This window comes from Ictalurus punctatus, chromosome 29 (assembly GCF_001660625.3).
Source record: "Ictalurus punctatus breed USDA103 chromosome 29, Coco_2.0, whole genome shotgun sequence".
Taxonomy (NCBI): domain Eukaryota; kingdom Metazoa; phylum Chordata; class Actinopteri; order Siluriformes; family Ictaluridae; genus Ictalurus; species Ictalurus punctatus.
The window spans coordinates 8,248,493-8,275,174 of NC_030444.2; the positions used below are offsets into that span (position 1 = coordinate 8,248,493).

The 26,682-nt window shown below is 38.2% G+C and overlaps 1 protein-coding gene across 4 annotated transcripts in view; it reads left to right on the forward strand.

The window, feature by feature from the left end:
- Nucleotides 1–26,682, forward strand: part of slit1a (slit homolog 1a (Drosophila)) — a 109,983-nt gene that overhangs the window by 53,279 nt on the left and 30,022 nt on the right. For 3 of the 4 annotated variants that reach the window (XM_017461709.3, XM_017461711.3, XM_017461710.3), the window contains 9 exons: nucleotides 2,153–2,224; nucleotides 3,447–3,610; nucleotides 6,729–6,876; nucleotides 18,132–18,203; nucleotides 21,830–21,901; nucleotides 22,136–22,207; nucleotides 22,389–22,532; nucleotides 23,844–24,007; nucleotides 24,896–24,919. In XM_017461709.3, coding sequence (XP_017317198.1) covers nucleotides 2,153–2,224; nucleotides 3,447–3,610; nucleotides 6,729–6,876; nucleotides 18,132–18,203; nucleotides 21,830–21,901; nucleotides 22,136–22,207; nucleotides 22,389–22,532; nucleotides 23,844–24,007; nucleotides 24,896–24,919 — 932 coding nt within the window. The remainder of the gene's footprint in view (nucleotides 1–2,152; nucleotides 2,225–3,446; nucleotides 3,611–6,728; nucleotides 6,877–18,131; nucleotides 18,204–21,829; nucleotides 21,902–22,135; nucleotides 22,208–22,388; nucleotides 22,533–23,843; nucleotides 24,008–24,895; nucleotides 24,920–26,682) is intronic. The other variant, XM_053677641.1, reaches the window with a different exon arrangement.

A 26,682-nucleotide genomic window follows, 5' to 3' on the forward strand; every position in this document is an offset into this window, starting at 1 on the left:
CACGGTTGTGTCATGTATTGCAGTGTGTGAGGGATGATGGGAGTTAAGGTCCAAGGCTGATGTGACAACTTGGGTCATGCTAAGATATAACATACCCCCTTTAAATGATACAATATTTTTTCAAGTCATAAGGCAACAAATTGATACTTGAGAGACCACTAAATCTGCTAAATTAATTAATAAATTAATTTACAATTTATTTCAAATTTGGTCCAAAACTGATACAAGTCCACCATTAATTCATGAATGTTGACTTGAAGAAGAATTATTGTAAAATTATCAGAGTTTTGGCAAATCAGCTTGCTAGCCTATTAAATAATTTACCCATCAGTTTAAAAGTCTGAATCATTTTTACACACCAGTTGCTATTTTATTGATAATAATCAATTATTATCCTTAGTATTATTATTCCTTCTTCTAGTATTATAAATCCTTATTATTAGTTCACCCTGTACTATATTGAAAACACATTATTAACACACTATTTGTTTTACTTTGTGAATCTAATTTAATTTTGAAAATATACACTCATTTCAAATTTGATCACTGCAGCAAACTCCAAAAAAGTTGGGACAGTCAACTATTTACCATTGTGTAACATCACCTTTTCTTTTAATAACACTTATCAAGCGTTTGGGTGCTGAAGACACCAGTTGGTAAAGTTTAATAAGCAGAATTTTCCCAATTCATCCATTATGCATTTTTTTTTCAGCTGCGCAACTGTACAGGGCCTTGATTGCCTTATTTTGCGCTTCATAAGTTGCCACACATTCTCAATTGGAGACTGGTCAGGACAGCAGGCAGGCCATGCTAGCACCTGCACTCTCTGCTTACACAACCATGCACTTGTAATCCGGGCAGAATGTGGTTTGGCGTTGTCCTGCTCTGGATGGCAGCATATGTTGCACCGAGATTTGAATGGATTCCTTGAATCTTTTAATTATATTGTGCACTATAGAAGGTGAAATGCCTAAAATCCTACCGATGTATCTTTGGGGAACGTTGTTCTTAAAGTGTTGGATTATTCACTGATGCATCTGTTGGCAGATTGCCGAGCCTCGACCCATCCTTGCTCTTGAAGGTCTAGGCCTTTTTTTGGAGGCTCCTTATATACTATGCTTACACGGTTGCCTCACCTGTTTCACATCACCTTCTTATTTCAACTTGTCACATCGCTATTAGTCCTAAATTGCCCCTGTTCCAACTTTTTTGGAACGTGTTGCATGCATTAATTTCAAAATAAATGTTTACCTTCAAAAAACTATGCAGTTGATTAGGTAAAACATCAAATTCCTTGTCTTTATACACCTATAACTGCCATTCCATTTTTATTGAGTTGTTGAGACAACTAACCATCAGTTCTTTTCACAGTACAGACAAAGATTCAAAATGCACACATGGTATTCACACGCATTACAGATGTGGTAAAAAAAAACACTCTTTCCTTTAGTCCAGAGATGTTTATCATAGATCATACATCTGACAGGAGCTGAGGTAGTGATTGGATTTTAGCCATATTGCTGTACATGGCTTTGTGGTTGTTTGTGTGGGTGTGAGTATGTTTTCTTTGTGTGTGTGTGTGTGTGTGTGTGTGTGTGGTATGAAAGGGAACAGGGCTGATAAAAATGACCTCCAGCAGAGGTCTATGGGAACAAAAGCGATTTCTGCTTCCTATTAGGCAATCATCACACCCTGCCAGACATGGACGAGACTTCATAAACCTACATAAGCTCCCCAAGGCTTGCAAACAGACATTCTCCAAAAAGCAATTTCAAAATTTCGCACCTCTTAACATTCCTGGTTGAGTTGAATTTGCCATGTGGTGCTCACAGTGTTTGGCTCTTGCTCTATGTTACTCTCCATGTATGAGAGATGGGGTGTTACTTGCCCTCTAGGAGGGTGAAAGAGAGGCAGGTGATAGAAGAATGGCAGGCAAGAAAGGTGATGCCTTTAGAAAACGATTTATGTCAACTGCACAAGCAGTCAGGATATAAACAACTGTAAAGGAAAAAGGAGAACTGATCCCAGATCAGCAGTAAAAACAGGTCTAGATTCAGAGTAAATCTCATGATCTAAGGAGTGACAGTTAAAGAGAATAAGCTATTGGCAGGATGAAATTTAATTGCACATCCCCTTGCTTGATGTTTCACAGAACACTAAACAACAACAACATCAGTGCAATACCGGTGTCGAGTTTTAACCACATGCCCAAGCTGAGGACGTTGTGAGTAAAACAAATACACACACACGCCTGTTCCAAATCACTAAATCATAGCCACTCATAAAATTTTTGCCTGTAATCAAAGCAAAATGAGCTCTTTCTATATCAAAAAATGGCTGTATTTCTATGCTTTTAGAATGTTTGTTTCATTTAAATTCTAGTGAATGATAACAATATACACACAACTGTCTCATAAAACCACTACATGTATTATCAGTATATAGTGCTAGTCAGTCTTACTTGCGTATCTTCAAGCCGGTGTTTAGGTCACAAATCAGAGGCTGAAAACAGACTAAGACCAGGAAATTCAGATGCAGTTATTTTCAAACTCTTAATCATTCCTTGCTAAACATGTTGGTCCTTTATATCTGAAAACAGGAAAACAGTTTTCAGTGTGACATTTCAGACCACTGCTCATGACATGCCACAAAAACAGACTGAAATATTAATTTAAAAACTTTTAAGCAGCACAGTATCTCTCTGGACCATAATCTTTTATGACATTTTTATTTACTTAAAGTTCATTTTTTTGGTCAACTCAGCAGGCAGCTCAGCAGCTAGTGAAACCATTGTCCCACACTGCTTTGGGCCAGAAGACACACACTGTATCATTCCATGGAGTCTTGGTGGGCAGCCATAGGCCACACTAGGGTTTGTAGTCATGCCAGTAACCATTTCCTCAGTTGATCCTAAGAAGACTCAGCGCAAACAGCCTTAGAAATGAATACCCCCTCTGACCCTATTGTGTATATATATAATTAGAAAATGTGAATGCATGCTGAAATAAAGATGACTGCTTCCCAAATTTTCATAAAGTTAAAAAAAAAAAAAAAAAAAAAAAAAAAAAAAAAAAAACACACTACCACCCAGAGATTAAACTACAGCTTGGTTTTTGTTTCAGATTACGGGACATTAGACATGATTTCTTTTGGTTTCTGTCACTAGATGTAATAGTTGTGAGGAAAGAATTGACAATAGTAGTTTTAGTTGAATCCAGACAGGACTGTTTCATTTTATACCAAGGACAATGAAAAAGGATCTGTGAGGATATTAATGTGGCAGCACTTTTAATAAAATTTCAATAATAGACCACATGATATGAAATATGGTAAATGTATCTGTATTATACTGTATTAATTGCTTTATTTTATGGAGCTCTGATGAAAGCTTTTATAAATGTGTAAAATCGAAGCCTCCTCATTATAATTGGACTTCCCTCCTTTAGCCGTCTGCACTCAAATAATCTGAATTGTGACTGCCACCTGTCCTGGTTGTCCCAATGGCTGCGTCAGAGGCCCACACTTGGTCTGTTCACACAGTGCTCATCTCCACCACAGCTCCGCGGGATCAACGTGGCTGAGATCCAGAAACATGAGTTCAGTTGTTCAGGTAACTCCTTTTTTTTTTTTTTTCCCAACTGTTGTTCAGGCACATAGTTTAAACCTTCAGGGCCTCCTATATTTATTCTCCTTACTGCCATGCAATGTGTCCATAGTAATACAATATCAAACGCAGCCACACTGATAACCGCTGGCACGTTCAGCCAAACAAAATAACATGGGAGATATGGGCTGGTGTTTCCCAGAGAATTCCAGGACAGAAGGCAACTCCCTCAATCCACTCAAAGGAAGTACTGAGGCTGTATGAGAACCAGTGATGTATGCAAGGTCATCTGTAGCTCCTAATTGCAGCTGATGGTTTTGTGGAACCAGATTTTTAAATCTTGAGAATGTTAGTCAATCAAAGAAATTTCTAGCAGTTGTTTGTCATTCCCTTTCATTATGCCATGAATTATTTGGTGTCAGGCATAAATCGATTTTTGAGCCAAAAATTATGATGAGGAATAAAAGTCAGTTAACTCCAGTTAGCATCAAATAAATACCTCATATTTATTATTTTATTATATTACTTTAGTCCTGTTAAGCAGTTTCCATTGCTCTCGTATACTGTTACCATTGTTAGTATAAATTATGGACAGACTTCACCCATCCAAAGAAGCAGATTATATTCACTGAGATAATCTGCAATTACGCTCACTCCTTTGGGGCCCCAGAGGCCTCTAGTGATGCAACAGTTTCTGCTCTTAGGCTAGCAGAACAAGGTTCTTTTAGACAGAACTAGGCCTAGTATTAATTACCCAGAGGAAGTCACAGCAGCTGAGTTTGAGAACATCATGGAGCCAGTGCAGGTTGGGGACTGAGAACCTTTTCACATGCCTTGTGATTTTCACACAAGCATGCAGCATGACAGGATATGAACTATTTATTGACAGTGGGAACTGAGGTACAGGCGAGATCCAGAGCAGGGAAAACACAACGGCAAATATGGTGGTGCTTGTAAGCTGCAAAATACATTGTTGTGTTTGAGGTTCTTTTGATCCTTGAGAGGAGATAACATGAATTTAACATGATGCTGTTTGAGATGAGGAAATTTTTATTCAACAAGATTCTGTTTGAGATGGGGGAAAAGTTAGGAAATGAACTTTGAACTGATGTCATTAAAAGGTTCACATTTCTGCGTGTGTCATGTTTCCACATCATAAGGTGAGGTATTATCAGATTTATACTGATTATTATTACTATGCTATTAGATACAATGTTTTCATAATAAGAAACAATAGCAGATTTTATACTTTTGTAATAGTCTCATTTATGTCCATCATACTTAGTTGAAAACCAACCCACAAGCTTCAAAAATTCATCTGTCCAATCGCCCAATCAGACAGACTTAAACCATTTCTCCAGAGCCCTGACCAGCGCATGAACTCGCAGTGCAGAGATCATTACTGTGCGACTTGCTGGCACATAAATGCATGTTGGCTGCTTTACTACAGGGAGGTGTGTGTGTGTATGTGTGTATATGTGTGCATGCTTATGCATGAGAAGACACCTGTGTGGGATTTAGGGTGAAATGGGTCCATGAGTAGGATACATGTTGCTGTCCGGATGGTGGGAAGGCTTTTATCAAATCTCTACTTTATGAATTCCATTTCTTTCTTTAGAAATAGCACAATCTCTTATCTCTCATTATTTCTTATGTTTGTTTTATGACAGTGAACTGATTAATACTGTATCTACATTCTATTGTCAAGGCTGTGGCTAAAAGCATGGTCTTTTGATAGGCTAAGCATTTAAGTAGTTGTAATTAAGTCAATGGGCCATGAACTAATGCCAGGAATTTCACTGTGTAATGCTCATGTGTACAATTCCACTCAATATGGCCAGACACACTAGGGAAAAGTGTTTATCAATTAGATAGTTGGCGCCAGACAGGCATACACACCTTTGTTAATGTGAGTAGTTCAATAATCCAGATCTGTTTGTGCGACGTGCATTAATCTGGGGTCACCTGATAGGCGCTACATGGAAATAAACCAGAATTACCTTTACATTTATCCCAGTATTAAAGAGTTGTTCATGATTTGGTAGTGTGGTGCCCTCAGTGTGGCTTCTTTCTCTTTGGATTTCTCTCCTTAACTCTACCTCCCTCCATTCTCTAGTGCCTTTCCTCACTTCCCGTATGCCGGATGTGTTTCTCTGGTTATGAATTAACCAGTAGGCAGCAGGCACAACCAGAACTCTGTAAAAGAGAGAGAGGGAGAAGCAAATCAAATATTCATTGGTCGAAAGGCTCCCAAGGACCAGATTTGTTATGCAGTGCAAATTAGCCCATTTAAAAGTCTGTTTTATTCACTTTCTAGGTTAGGCTGTCTAGAGGGTATCACAGTGCAGTACTATCTTCTTATGACAGGTACAGAGCAAAAAGTATCAGGCGAGAACATGGAGAGAGACTATTATAGTGTATGCATATTACTGCACCCTTTTCCTTCAGAGGCAAGGGATAAAGAGCTGAATTGTGGGGAGAAGCGCTGATTGTGCGTATTTCAAAGCGCTCCCTTGGGCGGTGGACTGCATTAATGCGTCTTTAATATGCAGCGTATCGCACAAGAGGTGATTTGAGCTCGTCCTTGGCATTGCCAAGATACTATGACAACAGATTTTGTTTTGAAAGTAGTACAAACAATAAATTCCATTTCTGTTTCATTTTTCCTTCACTATGTCCAATATCAGAATCCACCTTTTTTCTCTCTCTTACAAGTAATTTTAGTATTTGTAAATTGACTGATGTGGAACTTGTTGAAGGGAAAAGGCTTAGGGCCGAACCTCATTTTTCTAGGGACTTGTTAAGACTAATGGTGCCTCAAGCCAAAGCCACAATCCTTCCCTCTGTGGCCTGTGCTGAGGATTTTGATTCTCTATATTATTGCCTTGCTGCTTAAACAAGAAATGAAGATCACCACAACCCTTCATACATATTTATTTCATTTTTATTTTATGCATGAATAATTTATGTATTAATATTTACCATTATTCAGTCCAATAAAGCAAATGTTTAAACAAAAATGTCATTCTTTGAACCTCATTAATTTGTTCACAGCACATGGTTTCAACATCATCATGGGACAGTAAAATAAATTATTTATATTGTTATATGTTCATGTTTGCAGGTCATTCAGAGAATTCCAGCCCACAGACATGCAGTCTTGCTTCTGGCTCCTGTCCTGCCATGTGCACCTGCAGCAATAACATAGTGGACTGCAGGGGTAAAGGACTAACGGCCATACCAGCCAACCTGCCTGAAAACATGGCCGAAATGTGAGTATCACACAAGCTGAGATCAATATCAACAACCACTACTATTTTAGTATTAGTGTTACTACGGTCTACCTTCAATTTACTACTAAAGAAATTACACTATGCTAATGTAACTCTATCTAAAAAGACTATGAATAGCTAAATATTATTTTAATGTGTCCAGCCAATTCTGGACACATTCTCATATGAGGGAAGAAAAAATCTTATGAGATTTTATGTAAGTTTTATGCATGTTGAAACCTCTTGTCACTGTTTGGATGATTTTTTGACCATCTTTTGATCTTTTTCCCTATTAATGTGATTACTGGCTTAGAGAATGACTTTTTCATCAGGTTTTCTCAAGATCTCAATATTTTCTATTGAATTTGGCATCTAATCACAGCTCTGAAATGGAAGTGTGCGCCTACATGATACCATGTTTAACCCATTTTGTTTATGGTGGGCTCCAAGAGCAGTCTTGGCTTTTCACACGTCTCATAATGTACATACTGTACATCACTCACAGGGAGTCTGAGCATCTAACTGTTCCCCTTTTGCCCTTTCATGCAGCGAACATATGTGAGCAATTACTTTAAAACCGACAGTGGCTTATCTGCATGCAGATGTCGCCTAGGGCACGAAGGCCATGGTTATGATAAATGACTGCTTCTAGGAAGTCTCTTTTGATAATATTTTTATTTTATGCAAGATTGTACTTATCTATTTTGTGTGTGCAGTTTTTAGTTGTTTTTTTTTTTTTTTTTTACATTTTCACCTATAGGAAACTAAATATTGTTAAATTTTGTTTTTATCTGGTTCAGATATCTGAAACACAACCAGTTCAAGCATTTTAACATTACATTGCAGCTGTAAAAACAAAATTCACTGACATCTGCTACTTAGACTAGGATTACTTAGAATCAAGTAGAAGACGATAATAATAATAATAATAATAATAATAATAATAATAATAATAATAATAATGAACATTACGTTACACAGGGAAAAGGTAAATGGCATGCTGAAACAACCTACAATCTAGACCTAGAAAAGTTTAATTAGCCACATTTACATTTATTTATCTGACAGATGTTTTATACAAAATGATTTACAATTGACCTGACAAGATGTGCGTTAATGGCTTCGCTCATGGACCCAACTGTGGCAGCTTGGTACCAGGATTCAAGCTCACAACCTTCGGATCAGTAGTCCAGAGCCCTAACCGCTGAGAAACCAAGACCCTGAGAGAGTTTCTATGATGATGGTTAGTCAGACTGGCTGTTTTCACTACTTGGGAGTCCTAAAATTCGGCAATTGAATGGCGTTAGCAAAGCTGTAGGATAGACTGTAGCAGTAATATATAAAGTAGTCAAACCTCACTAGGTATATGTGTTTATTTTAACTGTTTTTAATTAAATATCTGATATGTATGCACAAACATGTATGGATATGTCATAATCCAATGGTGTACATGGAAAAAATAATAATAAATTACCAGTTTCCATCATTTACCTTTTTTTTTTAAAACTGTACTCAGTTATCTCAGCCAAACCAGGTAAAAGTGTACAATTAAAAAAAATAATAATAATACATAAATATATTAATTTGCCTATTTCCAGTCAGCACTGATGATGCTAATAGTAGGTTTCAACACCTTTGCCAAGGTTCAGGTAGCAGGCAGCTATATAGCTCACGTGCTAATTTGTCGTTATTTTAAAAAATTGAAAGTTTCCTATAAGTTTTCAGATTTCTGATCAAATACAACTGAATATAGTTTCCTCGTCTAGAATATAAATAAGTAAAGTTAGTTATTTATAAGAGCAAGAAATATACATAAACTAAAACAGTACTAAAAAAATGTTTAAAATCTTTCTTACCACAGTCACAGTTTCTGTGGCGAGGTAGCAACAGCGATTGGGACCTTCGCGAAAGATTCTGTTCATTGAATCGGTTCTTTAAGGTGAGCAATAGGAGCCGACTCGCACATCTGAACAGCCGTTTTAGTGATTATTCAGCAGATACAGCAAGTACGTAGTAACGTTAAAGATTTTATATATATATATATATATATATATATATATATATATATATATATATATATATATATATATATATAGGGAGAGAGAGAGAGAGAGAGAAAGAGAGAGAGATTTTTACATGTAATTAAAAACAGAATGCAATGATTTGCAAATCTCATAAACCCATGTGTTATTCACAGTAGAACCTAGAAAACGTATCAAATGTTTAGACAGGAAATTTTTAGAAAATATACCATTTTTAGAAAAGAAAAAAAAAAAAGGTAATTTTGAATTTGATGGCTGCAACACTCTAAAAAATGTTGGGCTGGAGCAACAAAAGACTGAAAAAGTAAGTGTTATTAAAAAGAAACAGCTGGAGGAACATTTTGTAACTAATTAGGTTAATTGGCAACAGGTCAGTAACATGATTGGGTATAAAAATAGTATCTTAGAGCGTCAGAGTCTCTCAGAAGTAAAGATGGGATGGAATCTGGATGGAAGTTGCTCTAAAACTTGTATATACCTTTCAGCATTGATGGTGCCTTTCCAGATGTGCCAGCTGCCCATTCCATACGCACTAATACCATACCATCAGAGATGCAGGCTTTTGAACTGAGCACTGATAAAAAAAAAAATTTTTAAAAAGCTGGATGGTCCATCTCCTCTTTAGTCCTCTTTAGTTTAGAGGAAGTGGCGTCCATGGTTTCCAAAAAGAATATAAAATTTTGATTTGTCTGACCACAGAACAGTTTTCCACTTTGCCTCAGTCCATTTTAAATGAGCTTTGGCCCAGAGAAGACAGCAGAGTTTCTGGATCATGTTCACATATGGCTTCTTCTTTGCATGATAGAGCTTTATCAAGCATTCATGAATTGCACGGGGAACTGTGTTCACGGACAATGAGTTCTGGATGGTGTTTCTGAGTCCATGCAGTGATTTCCATTGCAGAGTCATGCCTGTTTTTAATGAAGTGCCGCCTGAGGGCCCAAAGATCACGGGCATGTAATATTGATTTTCACCCTTGCGGCCAGAGATTTCTTCTGATTCTCAGAATTTTTTTATATTATGTGCTGAAGATGATGAGATATTCATAGCCTTCGCAATTTTACGTTGAGGAACATTATTCTGAAATTGTTCCACAAATTGAAGACACAGTTTCTCGCAGATTGGTGAACCTCTGCCCATCTTTACTTCTGAGAAACTCTGTCTCTCTAAGATACTCTTTGTATACCCAATCACGTTACTGACCTGTTGCCAATTAACCTCCAGCTGTTTCTTTTTAGTAACACTTACTTTTCCGGATTTTTGTCGCCCCCGTCCCAACTTTTTAGAGACATGCAGCAACCATCAAATTCGAAATTACATTTTTATTCTTAAAATGGTAAAAACTACACTTTTTTGGTCTAAACAAACCCTTTAAAAAGAATTCTTTACATAAATCTAAACCTTATATTTAATTAAAGCATTTTAAACATATCTTAAATTAATATCTAAGTCATCCAATTTAGATACTTAATAACAATAACTCTGGACTGAATGTAGGGTATAATAAAGGTATAATCCCCTATATCTTGTGTCGATGTCGTATCATTACAACAGGAAAAATAGCCATGTAATAATAAGGGTGTTACAGTGGTCTTTGCACAGTACTGCTTGTGTTGTATTGGTGTGTATCAGGAGGAAAGTGAATTGCGGCTAAGACCTCACACACTGTGCACATATCCATAGAACAGGGTGGCCATGTTAGCAGCTCATTCATCCAGCCACAGCCCAAGTTGCACAAAGGAAACCATCAGGCTGTTCACACTCTGAAGAGATGCTATCGATAATCTAATATGTCCTTGGCCAGCTGTCAGTATTTTCTTGGCCTCTAAACCATTCTGGAATTTTCACTTTACTGATGTAGCACTAAAAAGGGCAAATGTGATTAACTTTGAATTTGGGTTGGTTTGACTTTGAATGTTATTATGTAGCACATCTTGTAATGATATTCAGCTTCACTGTGGACTCAGGGCCGGTGCTACCTATAGGCAGAGTAGGCAATTGCCTAGGGTCTCGGGCTTGGAGGAAGGGCCTCCATAACCATAGCATCTCTAAATGGTAATCCACCAATCAAGACGGGCAGCAAAAGTCTAGGTTGTTTGTCCGTTGGATATAGATGAATTGTCACTCAACTGTAGTGAAACCAATTAATATTACCGTTTCAAAGTGGGTCCCACCCTCTGAATGTATGACAAGATAAGGTACGATGGATAAAATGCAACTTTTCTGCCTCTGACTGACTTTAAGTCAGTGAATTATGATGGCGCTGAAACGAGCATATCCTTCTGGAGTTGCTAAGCAAAAGGTTAAGCAGGCATGCATAGAAAGTGTAGCTCGTGATGCAAGTATGTGAGTTCTCTTACATGTCTTACATCATCTATTTTGGAGTCATTGTAGTGTATTCTAAAATTAAACTGGGCCTTGTTCTGTCAATCAGCATTATTTTGGGATAGATCATTTGGCAGTTTATTCTGAGTTCAAAAGACCGTGAGTGCCGTCAACAGGTCAAGCCTGTCAGGCACTTTGAATTTGCGCGTAGAATGACATTACATCGGGAGCTGACTAGCAAAATACTAAAGTAAGGAAGTTTGTATTCAAAGTGAAAGAGGAAACACACTAGAGCATTTTTAATGTTTCAAAAAAAAAAAAAAAAAAAAACGGACCTCAACTTTAATTGTCATCTTTGGTGTTCCATCTCAGCATCAGCCTCGGAACCGTAAACAAGCTAGTGTTGTGGCTTTTGCCTCGTTACTTGCTCGGCGCAGAATATTGCTGAATATAGCAGAATCTTTGACCTCTCCACAACCCCCCTCTATATCAGTCTGGCTTAAAGATTTCATCTTCTTTTTAAAACTTGAAAAAATCAAGTATAACATCAGAGGAAGGGGTGAATCATTTTTGGGAAAATGGCAACAATCTATTACCCACTTCAATGATGTACCCACCCTGGAGGTGGATTGAGGGAAGGTAGATGGTAAATACTAATCATCTTACTTTAACTTTTTTTTGTTTGTTTGTTTTTGGGGTTGCAGGGGGTGGGGGGGGTGGGGAGGTATTGTGTTTGTTATTTTTTTGTCTCCCCCTTTCTTTTGGTTTTGGCTGTGATTATTTTGTTGGGGCCGGGCATGGTGGGGGTTGTTGGATAGGGTGTTATAATATGTAAAATGCGATTTTCCAATAAAAATTCTATGGCAAAAAAAAAGTACCTCAACAGTCTGTATATCTTCTAAATTCTGCTTAAGTTTACATTACTTCTCTAACATAATACTTCATTTTAGTTTTAAACACATAAATGCTAATTAGTGAAAAATAAGCATAGAATTTTATGAAGAAATGAACTATTCTTTCAAACTAGTAGTTTGTCTCTTTCACTTCCACAGTGACTTGTGTATGTAGTGCATATTTAAGGTATTGCACTACAACACATAATATGACTATATCTATAGTCTTTATTGGTTCAATAGGAGGGGGAATCCTCTCCAGAAGAGTGCCTCTGTAGGTGGACATGGCCATGATAGCATCAGTAAAAAAGGATTTTTTTGTGTGTGTGTTTACCTTAGTTAAAGTTTAAGTAATATGGAAGTATAGGTAAAGCATTCAAATATTAATACAGATGTTGTATAAATAAAAAGATTAGGAATCATATTTTTTCAAGTGCTTTTTATTTCTTCTGAAAGGTGGAGGGAGGGAGGAGGGTTGTGGGGGGCCTCCAACATAAATTTTGCCTAGGGCCTCCAAATGTCTAGACCCGGCTTTGTGTGGGCTAATATAATTTAATATAATACTCATAATGTGTAAGAGCTCTCACAGAAGGCCTGAATGTGAGGAGAGCTATGAGCACAAACCATAACAGGAATTTATATGTGTTTCAATGGCTTTATTACTGTGCCTATGCATTTGTTTATCGTTTTGCACAAACACACACACACACACACACACACACACACACACACACACACACACACACACACACACGTGTCATTCTTTATATTTTGTAAGGAAATACCCATTTTGATGTGAACAAAAGCAATACTTCTCAATTCACCTCATTAAGGTGAGGGCACATTTCAGTTTACTTAAAAAAGAAAAGAAAAGAAAAAATTTAAAAATACATGCACAACATGGGTGTTGCTTAATAACCCTGACCCATTTTCGGTGCCTTGGCAGTAACCTTCAGAGGAGGCCAGAACTTTCCCAGGTGGCATGAGAGCTCTGAAGAGGGTGTTCACATTTGAAGTAGCTCTGGTTCTGTACAGTCCTGGGGCCATCTTGACACAGGAGTTAATGTGATAACACACACTTTTACTTTTAAAAATTTGTACAGAATGAAGTTTTAGGACATTTATATTGCAGTATGGGAATGCTAAAAACTCTGGTTTTGTCCCAAAAATCATGTGTTTAAGCTGTGTTCAGTCAAGTGTATCTACTTGTATTCCCAAACTAGCCTGTCTCCATCCTCAGGCCTTCAAAAAACTGCTCATCCGCAGCTGTCCAGTGAGTTTTCTTTCCCCAAAGACTTTGAAATGTTTTCCCTTTTCAAAATAAGTTATAAAAGTATGTCCTATGATATATGAGGTCAATAGATTACTTTCCAGCTTCAAAAACTCTAATAAAATCTTGGAGGCTTGTCAGGTTTTTTCCCGTTTATGATGTACTTTTCATCAATTTAGTACAGACATCCATCCTCCCATTGTCCATGCTGAACTCTGAACTTCTTGCCCTCCTTCCAACTCATGGTTCCTCCAGGACGGCACCACCTCAACACTCTGCTACCCACTTTATCCAGCTTTCACAAGTCTCTCCTTCTCCTTCGTTATACAATAGATTTCAATTACAACAGGATAGCCATGCTAGCTCATGGCCTCGAAACAAATCACAGAAGCCCAACAGTCATTATTTTTCTGTTTCCTGGTCTGGGCCTATGTGGGAGTATGTTTGTAATGTCTATGATTACTGCAGATTGGGGGTTTCAAAGGCATGCTTTTTTTCAGCCTGACTTGTTTTTGACAGTCTGTTGTTATGCAGCAAAACTAGCCTTTACTTTTTGCCTTTTTGGGTACTTCAGCTTGGTACCAAGGGATCATTATCAAGTTTCTTATAATTTCTAACAAAGTCCCAGCTTTTTATTTTTTATTTTTAAAGGTCATATTAACAGAACACAGTCACGTCAGGGAAAATCAGGGTGATACTTGTAGCTATCAAATTCAGAGCTGATGAATGGCATAGCATGAATTGATTGTACTCCCTTGATTATTTCATTCTCACTCATGGATTATTTTGGATGAGTGTCTTTCTTTTTGTCCCCTTTTGATTGGAGGCTCTGGGCAGCTTGTCTGTAGATAATCAATCCTATCTTTGTGGAAGCTTTGTTCTGACCCTTAATCAATTCCAATCTGCCATTGTGTAAGCTTCTTTATTTATCTCCTGATCTCTACATCGTGACAGAACTTAGTCACTAAGTATTGATTTTGGGGATGGGCAAGAGGCTCATGTGCACAGTAGTTATATTTATGCCTGAGACTCCTGGTCATTAAAGCATCTTGGTAGAATGTGTCTAGTAAATTAGTATGGATGTGTATTTATAAAGTCTGAAAAGGCTGAAGAACAAAATATATAATGCCTGGAAAAGAGTGGTCTAAATCATGAACACCACAGGAATGTGCTTAGCTTTATCCGGTGGTCTGGAACTTCCGTCATCCGTGCAATTTAATGTGCAATTCTTTAATTCCCACTAAATGCATCTTTGAAGTGGAATATCTTGCTTAATTAAAAATTATGCAAATCAGTCTTCACAGCCACCACTGTTATTCCATTAAAAATATCAATGATCTTCAATCTTCGCTGAGGGCCCAAATTGAAATAAAACCACAGTTAACTTATCTATGAGCAAAGAAGTGCCTCTGTGGTGGAAGTATTCCACAATCGTGCTTATGTATGCAAGTAGAGGCAGTTTTGTCTGCACTGGTGGCATAGGTCACTTCACAGCTTTTAAAATCGCCCCTTTTAATAAGGCTTAGGGGGGATCAAGACTTATGCCTTGTGGCAGAGGTGAAATGTGTGGTCATTAAGTGAAAGCTTCTTAAGTGTGTGTGTTAATATATATATATATATATATATATATATATATATATATATATATATATATATATATATATATAAAACAGGCCAGCAAGCACAGTCACTAATGGGACTCTCAAAACGCGAGAGAAATAAATCTTTATTGCATTCCCGGACTTTTTCCAGCACAGCTGACGCTGATTAGAGCCATCTCATTTGTAAAGATTCCACAAAGGGATCGCCACACATGCATTTAATAACAGTTAAACAGTCTGAATTTGAGCCTTTGGCGCACTCTGACTTGTCATTACACACTGCACATAGGCATAGTCAGCCGGTGACATAAATATACACAATTAATTTAAAGAGGACATCGGTAAATCAGTACATCACCAGCCAGATGCATACATGAAACATTTTGTGTCACAATGAGACGTGTATAATAATGTGTAATCACAATATGTACATATTGCAGCAGTACATATCTGCAAGTGTGTAATGACACAAGTGCAGGTGCATCGAGCTAAAGCCGCAGAGACAGATTCTGGACGTGAGACTCAGCAAGATTGATGGCGAGAACTGATTGTGTGTGGCTTAATACTAAGTCTCCTAATAGCTGCCTGCGATGTAAAAAGAGGCCAGAACAACTTGTGGTTTCTAATGATGCCAGCAGTGTAGTGGTTTGAGGAATCTCAGATGTGAGAGATTCAATTTTGCTCGGGGTCCCTGTTTCAGTAACACCGAAACTAAACTCTGTATGTCACATGGCATTTCCTTTTTTGTCACCTTGATCAGTGCTTACCTTTGCTTTTTCATTTCTCTTTTAAAATGAGAGGAAGGAGGAAGAAGAACATGAACAGTTTTTATAGGTGAAGTGAACAGCCATCAGATGCTCATTTGGCAAGTTTCTGCAGTGAGACATTGGGATTATGAAGCTGAGGTTTAGTTCTTTTAGCCATTTAACCCTTGCTGTCACTTAATAATGCTGCTTTTGACAATGCACAGCCCTAATGCCATTACTGTCAGCTTATAATAAGAACACACCTCTATGGATCTGTTAATGGCTTTTTTGTATTACAGACAAAATGAAGCTCTCAAGAGTTAGCAACAAACAGCATTGTAGTTGATTAAAGAAACAGAACCATACGGAGTTATACGGTGGCCTCCACTAATATTGGCACCCTTGGTCAATATAAGGAGGCTGTGAAAATTTGTCTTTATTGTTTAATCTCTTGTTTAAAAAATTCACAAAAAATACTGTGCTCTCATGGATATCAAACAATTGCAAACAAAACACAGGTTTATCAAAAAAATATATTTGTTAAATATAGATGAGCAACAATTATTGACACCCTTTAAGTTAATACTTTGTGCTATCTTCCTTTGCCAAGATAACAGTTCTGAGGCTTCTCCTATAATGCCTGATGAGGTTGGAGAATACATGGCAAGGGTTCTGAGATCATTTCTCCATACAGAATCTCTCCAGATCCTTCAAATTTCGAGGTCCATGCTGGTGGACTCTCCTATTCAGTTCACCCCACAGGCTTTCTATGGGTTTCAAGTCAGGGGACTGGGATGGCCATGGCAGGACCTTGATTTTGTGGTCAGTAAATTATTTTTGTGTTGATTTTGATGTATGTTTTGGATCATTGTCCAGCTGGATTTGAAGCTTTCTTTTAGAGGCAGTCAGGTTTTCATTTAATATCTGTTGATATTTGATAGAGTCCATGATGCCTCATGCCTCATGATGCCATGTATCTTAACAAAATGTCCAGGTCCTCTGGCAGAAAATCAGCTCCAAAATATTAAAGAGCCACCACCGTAATTAACCGTGCGCTTGAGGTACTTTTCCATCTGGCTACCTCTCTGTGTGCACCAAAACCACCTCTGGTGTTTATTGCCAAAAAGCTCTATTTTGGTTTCATCTGACCATAGAACCCGATCCCATTTGAAGTTCCAGTAGTGTCTGGCAAACTGAAGACGCTTGAGTTTGTTTCTGGATGAGAGTAGAGACTATTTTCTTGAAATCCTTCAACTTGTGGTGATGACTCTGGATTGTAGTTTTGGAGACTTTCTGACCCCAAGACACAACTAACTTCTGCAATTCTCCAGCTGTGATCCTTGGAGATTTTTTGGCCACTCGAACCATCCTCTTCACAGTCTGTTGAGACGATATAGACACACGTCCAATTCCAGGTTGATTCATAACATTTCCAGTTGACTGGAACTTCTTTATTATTGCCTTGATGGTGGAAATGGGCATTTTCAATGCTTGTGCTATTTTCTTATAGTCACTTCCCATTTGTGAAACACAACACCCTTTTGCTGCACATCACAGCTATATTCCTTGGTCTTACTCATTGTTATGAATGACTAAGGGAATTTGGCCTATGTGTTACCTCATATTTACACCCTGTGAACAATTTCCTGTTCCTAGTCACCCAGGTGTATTAAAAATAGTAACATTTTAATGGGAATATACTTCAAAGAAATTTTCCTCATATAAATTCATAGTGGTGCCAGTAATTGTTACAGACATATTTATCAAATATATATATATATATATATATATATATATATATATATATATATATATATATATATATATATATATGTATATGTGTGTGTGTGTGTGTGTGTATATATGGATAAACAACAGAGACTTATATTTATATTTATGCTTATATTTACCAAGGGTGGGCACTATAGATACTGGGCTATGAGACCAACAGTAACTGGAGCCTTTTGCTAACTGGCCCCACTGATTTTTATTCAGCATAATAAGTATATCTGAAATATAGTTCAGTGAAGTTCTTGCGGATCTTGAGGTTCTTGAGGATCAAGTACAATCATAAAGTGTGTGAGCTGGCCCAAGGAAAGAGACTCGAGGCCAACAATGTCAGTTGAAAATGCTAATAACCTTCCCTTATTTCAAGCATTTCCATGATTGTCATTGTCACTGGCACAATAACTTGTTATTATGTAAATATGATCCAGTTGAGGCCGGGATAACAAGAAGCACCTGACCATTATGCAATCAGGCCGAGCGGCTGCATGTTAATGAGCTTTGTTGCCATGGCGTTCTTTGTTGTCTGGTTTTCTGACTTCCACCAATGCCCCTCTCTTCTTCTCTCCCTTCTTCTTTTCCTCATTCCACAGACGACTGGAACAGAACGGCATTAAGTCTGTCCCACCAGGAGCATTTTCACCGTACAAGAAGCTACGCCGAATGTGAGTTTATCGACCAAAAAGCGCTGAAAATAACATAAAAATGACAGGAAGTTAATAGTTTATCATGCTATATTAACTTGTATTTTCAAAATTAGACACAAAAGCAAGTAAGTCGGCTTCCACACAAAATAGTTCTTTTGACATTTGCCCATCACTGTCACTGGTGAATAAAAGGAGTGTCACTCTCTTGGCATATAATACTTCAACAGCAAACAGTAAAAATACAAATGACAGCAAGACGAGACAAGCCTAGTTTTGCTGCACAGTTGTTAACTGCACCGGATTTTCCCTGCAGATGTCAGTTGTACAGGATTTCAGACGATCCTCTGGTTTAAGGAAATCCCTAATAACAAAAACAAACATACAGAAGAAAGAAAGGAAGGAAGGAAGAAAGCTCATGAACACACAGACACCTTATAACATACCTCTTGTCAGTACAACTATATAAATAAAGCACTATTGTCATTCTGGATATCACCTGTATTCTGTCAAATCCTGTCCAAGTACTAGAATTGCCTTGAAGTGCCTACGAATTGTGCGCTTGAGAAGTCCAATTCTTGAGCAAAACAGTGGAACTTGAGTGGCATAATTTCCCACCACATCCATCTTCCAACCAATCCTTTGTTGGTATTTGTCCGCATTGTCCAAGATCTGATTTCTGTAAAGTGGACTCTTAAAGGGAATACCAACTGTGAAGACATGATTAGATTAACGCTGACATCCACTATGTAAATCTGTTATACAAAAACACTCTAGATATCATTTAAAATAAAATAAAAAAATCCTTTCACTCATAGGCTGCCACTGCTGTTTACATTACAGTGCATTCTGGGTAGTGACTTCAAATGGTTGTAACAGTCTTGATTCTCCAGTGACCCTACAGCGATATAAACATGTTTTCCGTTTGAACCCGAATGTAACTTAAGCGAGGATGCGAAGATGGAAGACATTACTCAAAATAATCATCAAAATGAAGATGATCACAGAGGTGAGGAGACAAGAGTGGGGCAATATTGATTATATTGGTGCCTGTGAAGCAACTGCATGTCTATGCAAACCGAGAGTGTTTGTTGTTCAAGGCAAGCATATGGATTAAACTATTGTTTTAGGATAAATCGTATTCTAATATCAATAATTTTAGGGATTATCAGCCATCTCGCCGCCATATATTTTATCCTGTTAAAATAAACCGTTTCCAGATACAATCACAACAGCAGCTACAATCAATGTCTCTGTCATACCACCATCTTGTTACACTGGCAAAGGACTAAACAATCCAATTATGTAAAAATATTTAGTCCACCTTTCAAAAGAGACCAAAACCATGTACGTACTCCAAATGTTTCAAGAACAACTTTAATTTTACTTTGGGTATCCCTTGGCTAGGCGTTTTAAGCTAATTTTACAGGAGCTTTACATTATGTGAATATACAGAAAAACACACTAACAATATGTGTATGGGTTTGATTATATTTACAGATATCCCCTGTATCACAGCACAGAAGAACTAGAAAATTGCAGCCAAAAGCAGCACAGTGTGGCATTCTTTTCCTGCTCCCTGGGCTAGTAGCTAATTATTTTTTTTAATGGTGCTATTGAGTGTGGTTCAGAATGCTCAAGTGCAACCATTTTACGTCATCGAATCAGAGTGCATTGCACATGTAAAGTAATGATGGCCTCCTTAGGTTAAAATATGTATTAAACATTAAGGATTTTTAAAGTAATGAAAATATTTCATGTGTTTCTAACAACGTATTTTAGTAGGAGAGGGCAATTGTTGCGTATGAAGGCCTAAAGTCTTATAGTCAAGGTTCCTTTTAAGTAGTAAGAGCCCTATCACTAGTAGTCAGCCCTTTCACAGCCTTCGGGAATAATCATAGCTCATGAGGCATTTGTCAGATTATTGGTGGGAAAAAAAATTATGGATAAGCCAAGTTTCTTAACACCCTTGAGTATATTGATAAATTTCTACCATAGGTTCTATTTCACCACCTACTGTACAGAAGGCCCAATCACTCCTATGCTTGCACAGCTCAACAATAATGAGTCATTCAATCAATCAGTCTACAGGGGACATGACTCTTCTAGCCCAATTTGTCAGTCTGAAAAACAGAACATATGGCATTAGGTGGAGTTTTGCATATTTATGAAACATTTTCTCCAATTACTGTAAACAAGTTACAACAGTTCATGCTTAACTCATTGTAACGTGTGCCCAGAGGGATTACCGTCCATGGGAGGACAAGCATCCCAGATGGAAGACTTTAGACTCGATGGCCTGAATGACCTGAAGCAGGAGCCACATCCACAAAAACGTTGGCTTTTGCCTAGTTTTGGCCTTCAAATAGCAGCCGTGGGAAGAAGGAGAATTTCTTTTTTCTATTTCAGAGGCCGCTCTCTTGTCCTTCAGTGATGCATTGGCCCAGTAACCAAACAAGTCATGGCACTGCTTAATCTGTATAAAAATAACACTCACACATTTCCCTCTCTTTATCCTGTCTGCTTTTTCAACTGTCTTACTTGCCATCATAACTTTTCACCAGACTAGAAGAGTCCAAGTAATCCACTAATGGAAGGGTGGTGAAGAAAAAGTTTGTTCCTCAACATTCCTGTTGATACAAACCACAAACCAGTTTTAGAATTGTCTGCTGACTTCATGCACATCACAGTTATGGTCATCTTGTTGCTTTGTTACTTGTAGAAACTTATTTCAATCTCGGATTTAGACCACTGGCTGGTCTGTCTAAAACGACTAGCTGGGGGGTGATTGACAAGATCAAGGACATATTATTCACCACAATGTGCAAGAAATCAGTCTTCAGACTTCTTCCTGCAGACCAACTCAGACTTCAGACTTCTTCCTGCAGACAAACTCCCAATGTACATCAGATCATATCAATTTAAGTGTCTGGGAGGAACCACAGTACATCATCTGAGTGAAAAGCACATATTTGGCTGAAGGACTCAATACTACATGTCTGTATTTGATTTAAACACATTCACCTGACTTGTGTTGGGGTTGTTACCTAAATGTACATTGAAAGGACAGCCTCTTCCCTTATACACTATTTCACAACACAGATTGACAGAGTTGAAGCATTGTGCATGCTTTGTTCCCTTCCGAGACATTATTTTAGGCAGTTAGAAAATACTCAGCAGCCCTGTCTCGTCTAGGAAGCTCAGAGCTCAAAGAATGCCTGCTGTGGTTTTGACAGAGGGCCATGAACCTGTGGAGTTTGTTAAACTGTGTTCCAGTATGAGGGAAAAGCCCTGCCCCTTTGTAATATCCCACCTCATCACTCCACCATTGGGCATACAGGCCAAGCCAACCAGAAACCATGCCCTGGGCAACTGCATCCTCAGCCAACCCATGCACAGCTCTCTGTGGGTAGCCACGTAAATGGGTGCAGACTGGGTGCCCAAAAAATGCTTCTTGACTGTCAGCAGATGACTGATCAGATTGAGTGGAGACAGTCATGGGTGACTGACGTTCCAGTGGTTCTAGGAAATTGGGGCTCAGGGTCAAAGCACTTGTCCAAGTCTGTCACTCTTTCTTTGTTATTACTTACTTTCTCATTCTCTGCAATACATTCTGTCTCATTATCCTATTTTTCCCCTGTTCACAGAGACCTCAGCAACAACCAGATCTCCGAGATTGCTCCTGATGCCTTCCAAGGCCTGCGTTCCCTCAACTCTTTGTAAGTGTGCTGATTGTCAAAATGTTTGTGTTGAATTTAACCAAAGACCCTGAATCATGTGGTGCCTAGATCAGCTTTTTGAGAGTAAACATTTGAACTCATCAAGGGCCTCTCCAAGCATCCCAGCCTGACAGCTTAAAACAGTTACACTTGCTTGAAATATCAGTACCATATGTATCAGTCTGTTCGATTTAGACTTCCATTACTGCAAATACTGATTTCTCTGACCTACAGGGTGCTGTATGGGAATAAGATCACAGAGTTACCCAAAGGAGTGTTTGACGGACTCTACGCTCTCCAGCTGCTGTAAGTTTGACAAAACCTTGGAGTCCTTATATAAATACCATAAACCTGGTTGAAGTGATAACCAGAGAATAGACTGCAATCTGCAATTTGGCTCAAATCAGTATTTTACAAGTATAAATGTGTCTTCTTTGACTTGCTCTCATCAGTCTATTTTTCTCTGTGCTTCCTCTCCTCTCCCCAGACTACTGAATGCCAATAAGATACACTGTGTCCGTGCTAATGCATTCCAAGACTTGCAGAATCTTTCGCTGCTGTCTCTCTATGACAATAAGATCCAGACACTGGCCAAGGGCACCTTTGCCTCGCTGCGTGCCATTCAGACACTGTAAGTGCCTCCCTAACTTTCGTCCTAGAAATGAATTCATCAGATGATAGAATGAAGGATGGGTTCTTCATTCTATCATCTGATGAATTCATTTCTAGGCATCAGAAAGCACAAACATTTCTGTCTTTTGGCCATACCACCTCCCACAAGTAAAGGCATACAATATTTTTGCCCAACTAACTCAAGTGCCCTTTTCTCATAATTCTGCTCAGTTGCCACCTTAATACATGTAATGACACATTTTGCTTATACCTGTAATCTTATCTCATAATACAGCAGTGGTGTAAGGATGTAAAGAGCATATCATACATCATTCTCACTGGTAATTTTATCTTAGGAGGACTTCAGAAAATAGTCTGTATTCCTCCTGGGTTCCCGAACAGCTCCATAAACCATAGAATATGAAAATCAACACCCTCCAGCCCAAAACTTTGAGATAATCACAAAGTCCAACATGTTCCTTGTCTTTTTTAGTGGCTACACTTCTACAATACTGCTAGCTGAGCAATCAGTTGAAGAAGTGTTGCAACCAAGCTGCACACAAACCCAGACATGGCATGCAAGACCAAGACATTTTTTTCTTAATGTTTTCTTGTCTCCTTCCCAACATGTGTCTCTAAAGTCAATAAAGCATACTGGGTGACATTTAGAAAGAAAAGCCAAAATGGTTGTTATATTTAGACTGAATTGTGAGGAACCACTTTAAGATAACCTCCCCCATTGTCCACTGCCTGCATTGTTCTAGATTTAGACACTGAGCTCGTATGACCACAGCTATGGTTGCCGCATGTCTAGCACTCCAGCACTCCCAGCTACTGTGTACCCTCTCATTCAACTCTTGGACAGCATGCAGGGAACAAAAAAAGGTTTAACAGTTACTGGAACGGTGTTATCAGATTACATTAAAACTGAAACTAGTCCCTAGTCATGATAGACATGTTGAGAGTTAACTGGCCATAGGAAATAGAGATATTGGATAGATTAATGGTTGCAGACAATTATTGAAAACCTTTGCTGCTGTCGTATCCAAACCAAGCTAGTAATTATTAAATACAACTATTGTTAATATAGAAAGACCACTGTGAATAAAGTAACACCATTTTACTATGAAAGCCCTTCAGTACAATATCATTGGTTATTACCCCTAGCCTTTTCATATGGCCCAGTTAACATTCATTAGGTTTAAGAGAAAAATATAGCTCTTGTATTGATTGCTTTTAAATATTGCATAAAGATCTATAAAGTGTTGTAAAGTCAGTATGTTTGTCTGAATGCTAATGTTTTTTTTCTTTTTTCACTTGGCCACTACAGTCACCTGGCCCAGAACCCATTTATTTGTGACTGTAACCTCAAATGGCTAGCCGACTATCTCCGTGCTAACCCGATCGAGACGAGTGGTGCACGATGCGCTAGCCCACGCCGCCTTGCTAACAAGCGCATTGGCCAGATCAAAAGCAAGAAGTTCCGCTGTTCTGGTGAGCCATTGCTTTCTTTTATTAATTTCTGCCAGTCATGCAGCTTGTTATGTACTTTTCTACCATCTTCCTGTTCACTTTATCATGCATTCCATGAGGGTGCTGTCACTGCTTAACTAAAACAAAGTACTAAGCTAAGTCTAACTAATCAATGCACTCTTTGTCAGCGAAGAAAATTAAACTTAGTGGAGGAAGTTGTGGATGGGGATCTACACAAAGGAGATTTTCTCTTCCAGTAGTTCCTGGTCTTATTTGCTCATTAACAGAAAGTGATTCTGGTTTCAGACATTGATTTTCTCAAGCACTGAATTTGAGACATTGAGTTTCTCACCAATGTACACACCCAAACCTACGCGTAAACACAAGTTCCTGCTGCCTTCCTTTTGGCCTTAGCATCTTGGAAACACGTGAGTGTCAGAGCTTAGCAGCCTGGCACATATTTCCCTAGTGGTTTTTCTAACAACTGTCTAATCCTGTCTGAATGGGCCCATCCCTGTAAACGTGGTCTCAGAGTGGAACAGCTGCCAAACATGCTCTTATTTAGGGACCTGACATCCTCAGACCTGCCCTTGCTATTCACAGAAGACTGAAGATTACACAATTAGCTTCTCTTGGATTTACTTAGTTGACGTTTGATGTCATTAATTTCTTAACTAGTGTTAATGCAAACCACAGCATAAAACTTGTTGCTAGGTGAAAGCAGTAATGATTTTTATTTGTTGTATCATGTAATCCTATTCTAATCCTATTCTGATTGGTAAAACATAAAAACAAAAGAAAATGACAAGTTGAATTAAAAATCCTGCACCCGCCTTTGCCAGGGTCCAATTCATCCATTTAACTGTACTTTACTGATGTCATTGCTTTCTCCTTCTGTCTCCATCACAGCCAAAGAGCAGTACTCCATTCCAGGTGAGTGGGCTCCAACATTGCCTTCTCTTCTCTTTCGCTTTTTGTCATTCTCTTTCTCACCTTCTGTCTTTCATTTTCTTCTGCATCACATTGCTTTGTATACATTCATTTAGTAATGAATGGAATCTATACATTTTTCTCAGAAAAAAAAAACATCTTTTTTTTTTCTTTCTTTTTCCTTCCCCCTTTTTTTTTTTTTTAAATTTTTTTTTTAACTAGAGATTCATATCTGGATGTGTTTCCGGATCCTGTCACCAGAACATATTCCATGAAAATAATTTTATGTGGAGCATTCATGCAAATAAAAAGGAAAAGCTGGCTTTGGCAGAAGGCTTTAATGGAAATTTAAGATGTGGAAAGATCAAAGATATACTTGATTCATACATTATCTGTCTTCTTCAGAAAATACTAAAAAATACTGAAAGAGGTCCAACCCTGTATTGAAGCACATTCTTTTATTAAATGAAGAATTATGTCCTAAGACAAAGCACCTGAGGCTTCATACTGCTGAACCAACAGCCATAAAATATGTAAACTGATCTCAACTCCCTAGTTTGCTCCCTCTTTCCCTTTCCCTTTCTCTGACTCTTTGCCACCCCAAAAGTTCCAAAAGTTAAACAGCCCCAGGAAAACTGAAATTGTCTGTGTTGTAGATGCTTGTCTCTATGAGTCACTCGAAATCTCCTGCAAACATGCAGTCGAAATTGGAGCTCAAAACACCAGTGATGAACACAGGAATTTGCCACACATCTTCATTACAGCTGGAAAAATAATAATAATAATAAAAAAAAAATCAAAGAGCTTTGCCAACTTTATTGTTTCCTGTTTAACTCGTATGTCATTATCCTACCAGGAAATGCTGTTTCCACCAGTCACAACCAAAACAGTCACTAATGCGGGTCATTAGTTTGTCTCAGCTTCCTGATTCTAAGCAAGGTCTCAGAGTGAAGTCTTTGAAGGGAAGTTTAAAGTAAAGTGTGACAGAGCACTCTCTCCTCATCTGAACATGGTTGGTACAGACAAACAGAGCTAATCATTTTATACACTAAATGTCAAACAGACAGTTTTGGAGTCCACAAATTAGGACCTGGATGTTATTTACTGCTGTTGTGTTCCCAAGTATTATTCACTTATCTTTAATTTGTTCCAGATCCGTACTGTTCGATGTTAAAAAATGTCTTTGAACCGAATTCCTTTTCAGGATTTCGGTTAAATAACAAATTAGCGTTTAAATTTTCATCAGATGGATTTGTCTGTGGTGATTGAGAATGGGCTTTTTCTCCCACACGCTGTAGCCAGGAGCACTTCGGCTCGTTAACAGCTACCCACAGTCACAGCAAGAGCAACAATAGTGCACCATCCAACCAAAGCCCACAAAGCTTTCACTATAAGTGGCTTCAAGTGGAATCTGTGCGCTTAATTATTTAAGGCCTATTATATAACTGTGTTCAAGCACCTTGGCACATTAAGTCTATTCTTGGTGAGTCACAAACAGTGAGAGAAAAGACCAGTTTGCTGGTGGTCTTGTGAACTTTTTGACTTACAAGTATTAGAGGTGTGTACTGTTTTTTTTTTTTGTTTTTTTTTCCTCCCCTCTACCCCACACTTCCGAAAGAATTCTGACCAACTCCCACAGGAAGTTTGACAAATCCAGCCGGCTCCCAGAGTTATGCCCGCTATATTTTCTAACAAACTTGGTTCTCTTTACTGAAGTATAGATAAAAGTTAGCAATTTAAACCACAGCGGACCTGAAGAGTATGAA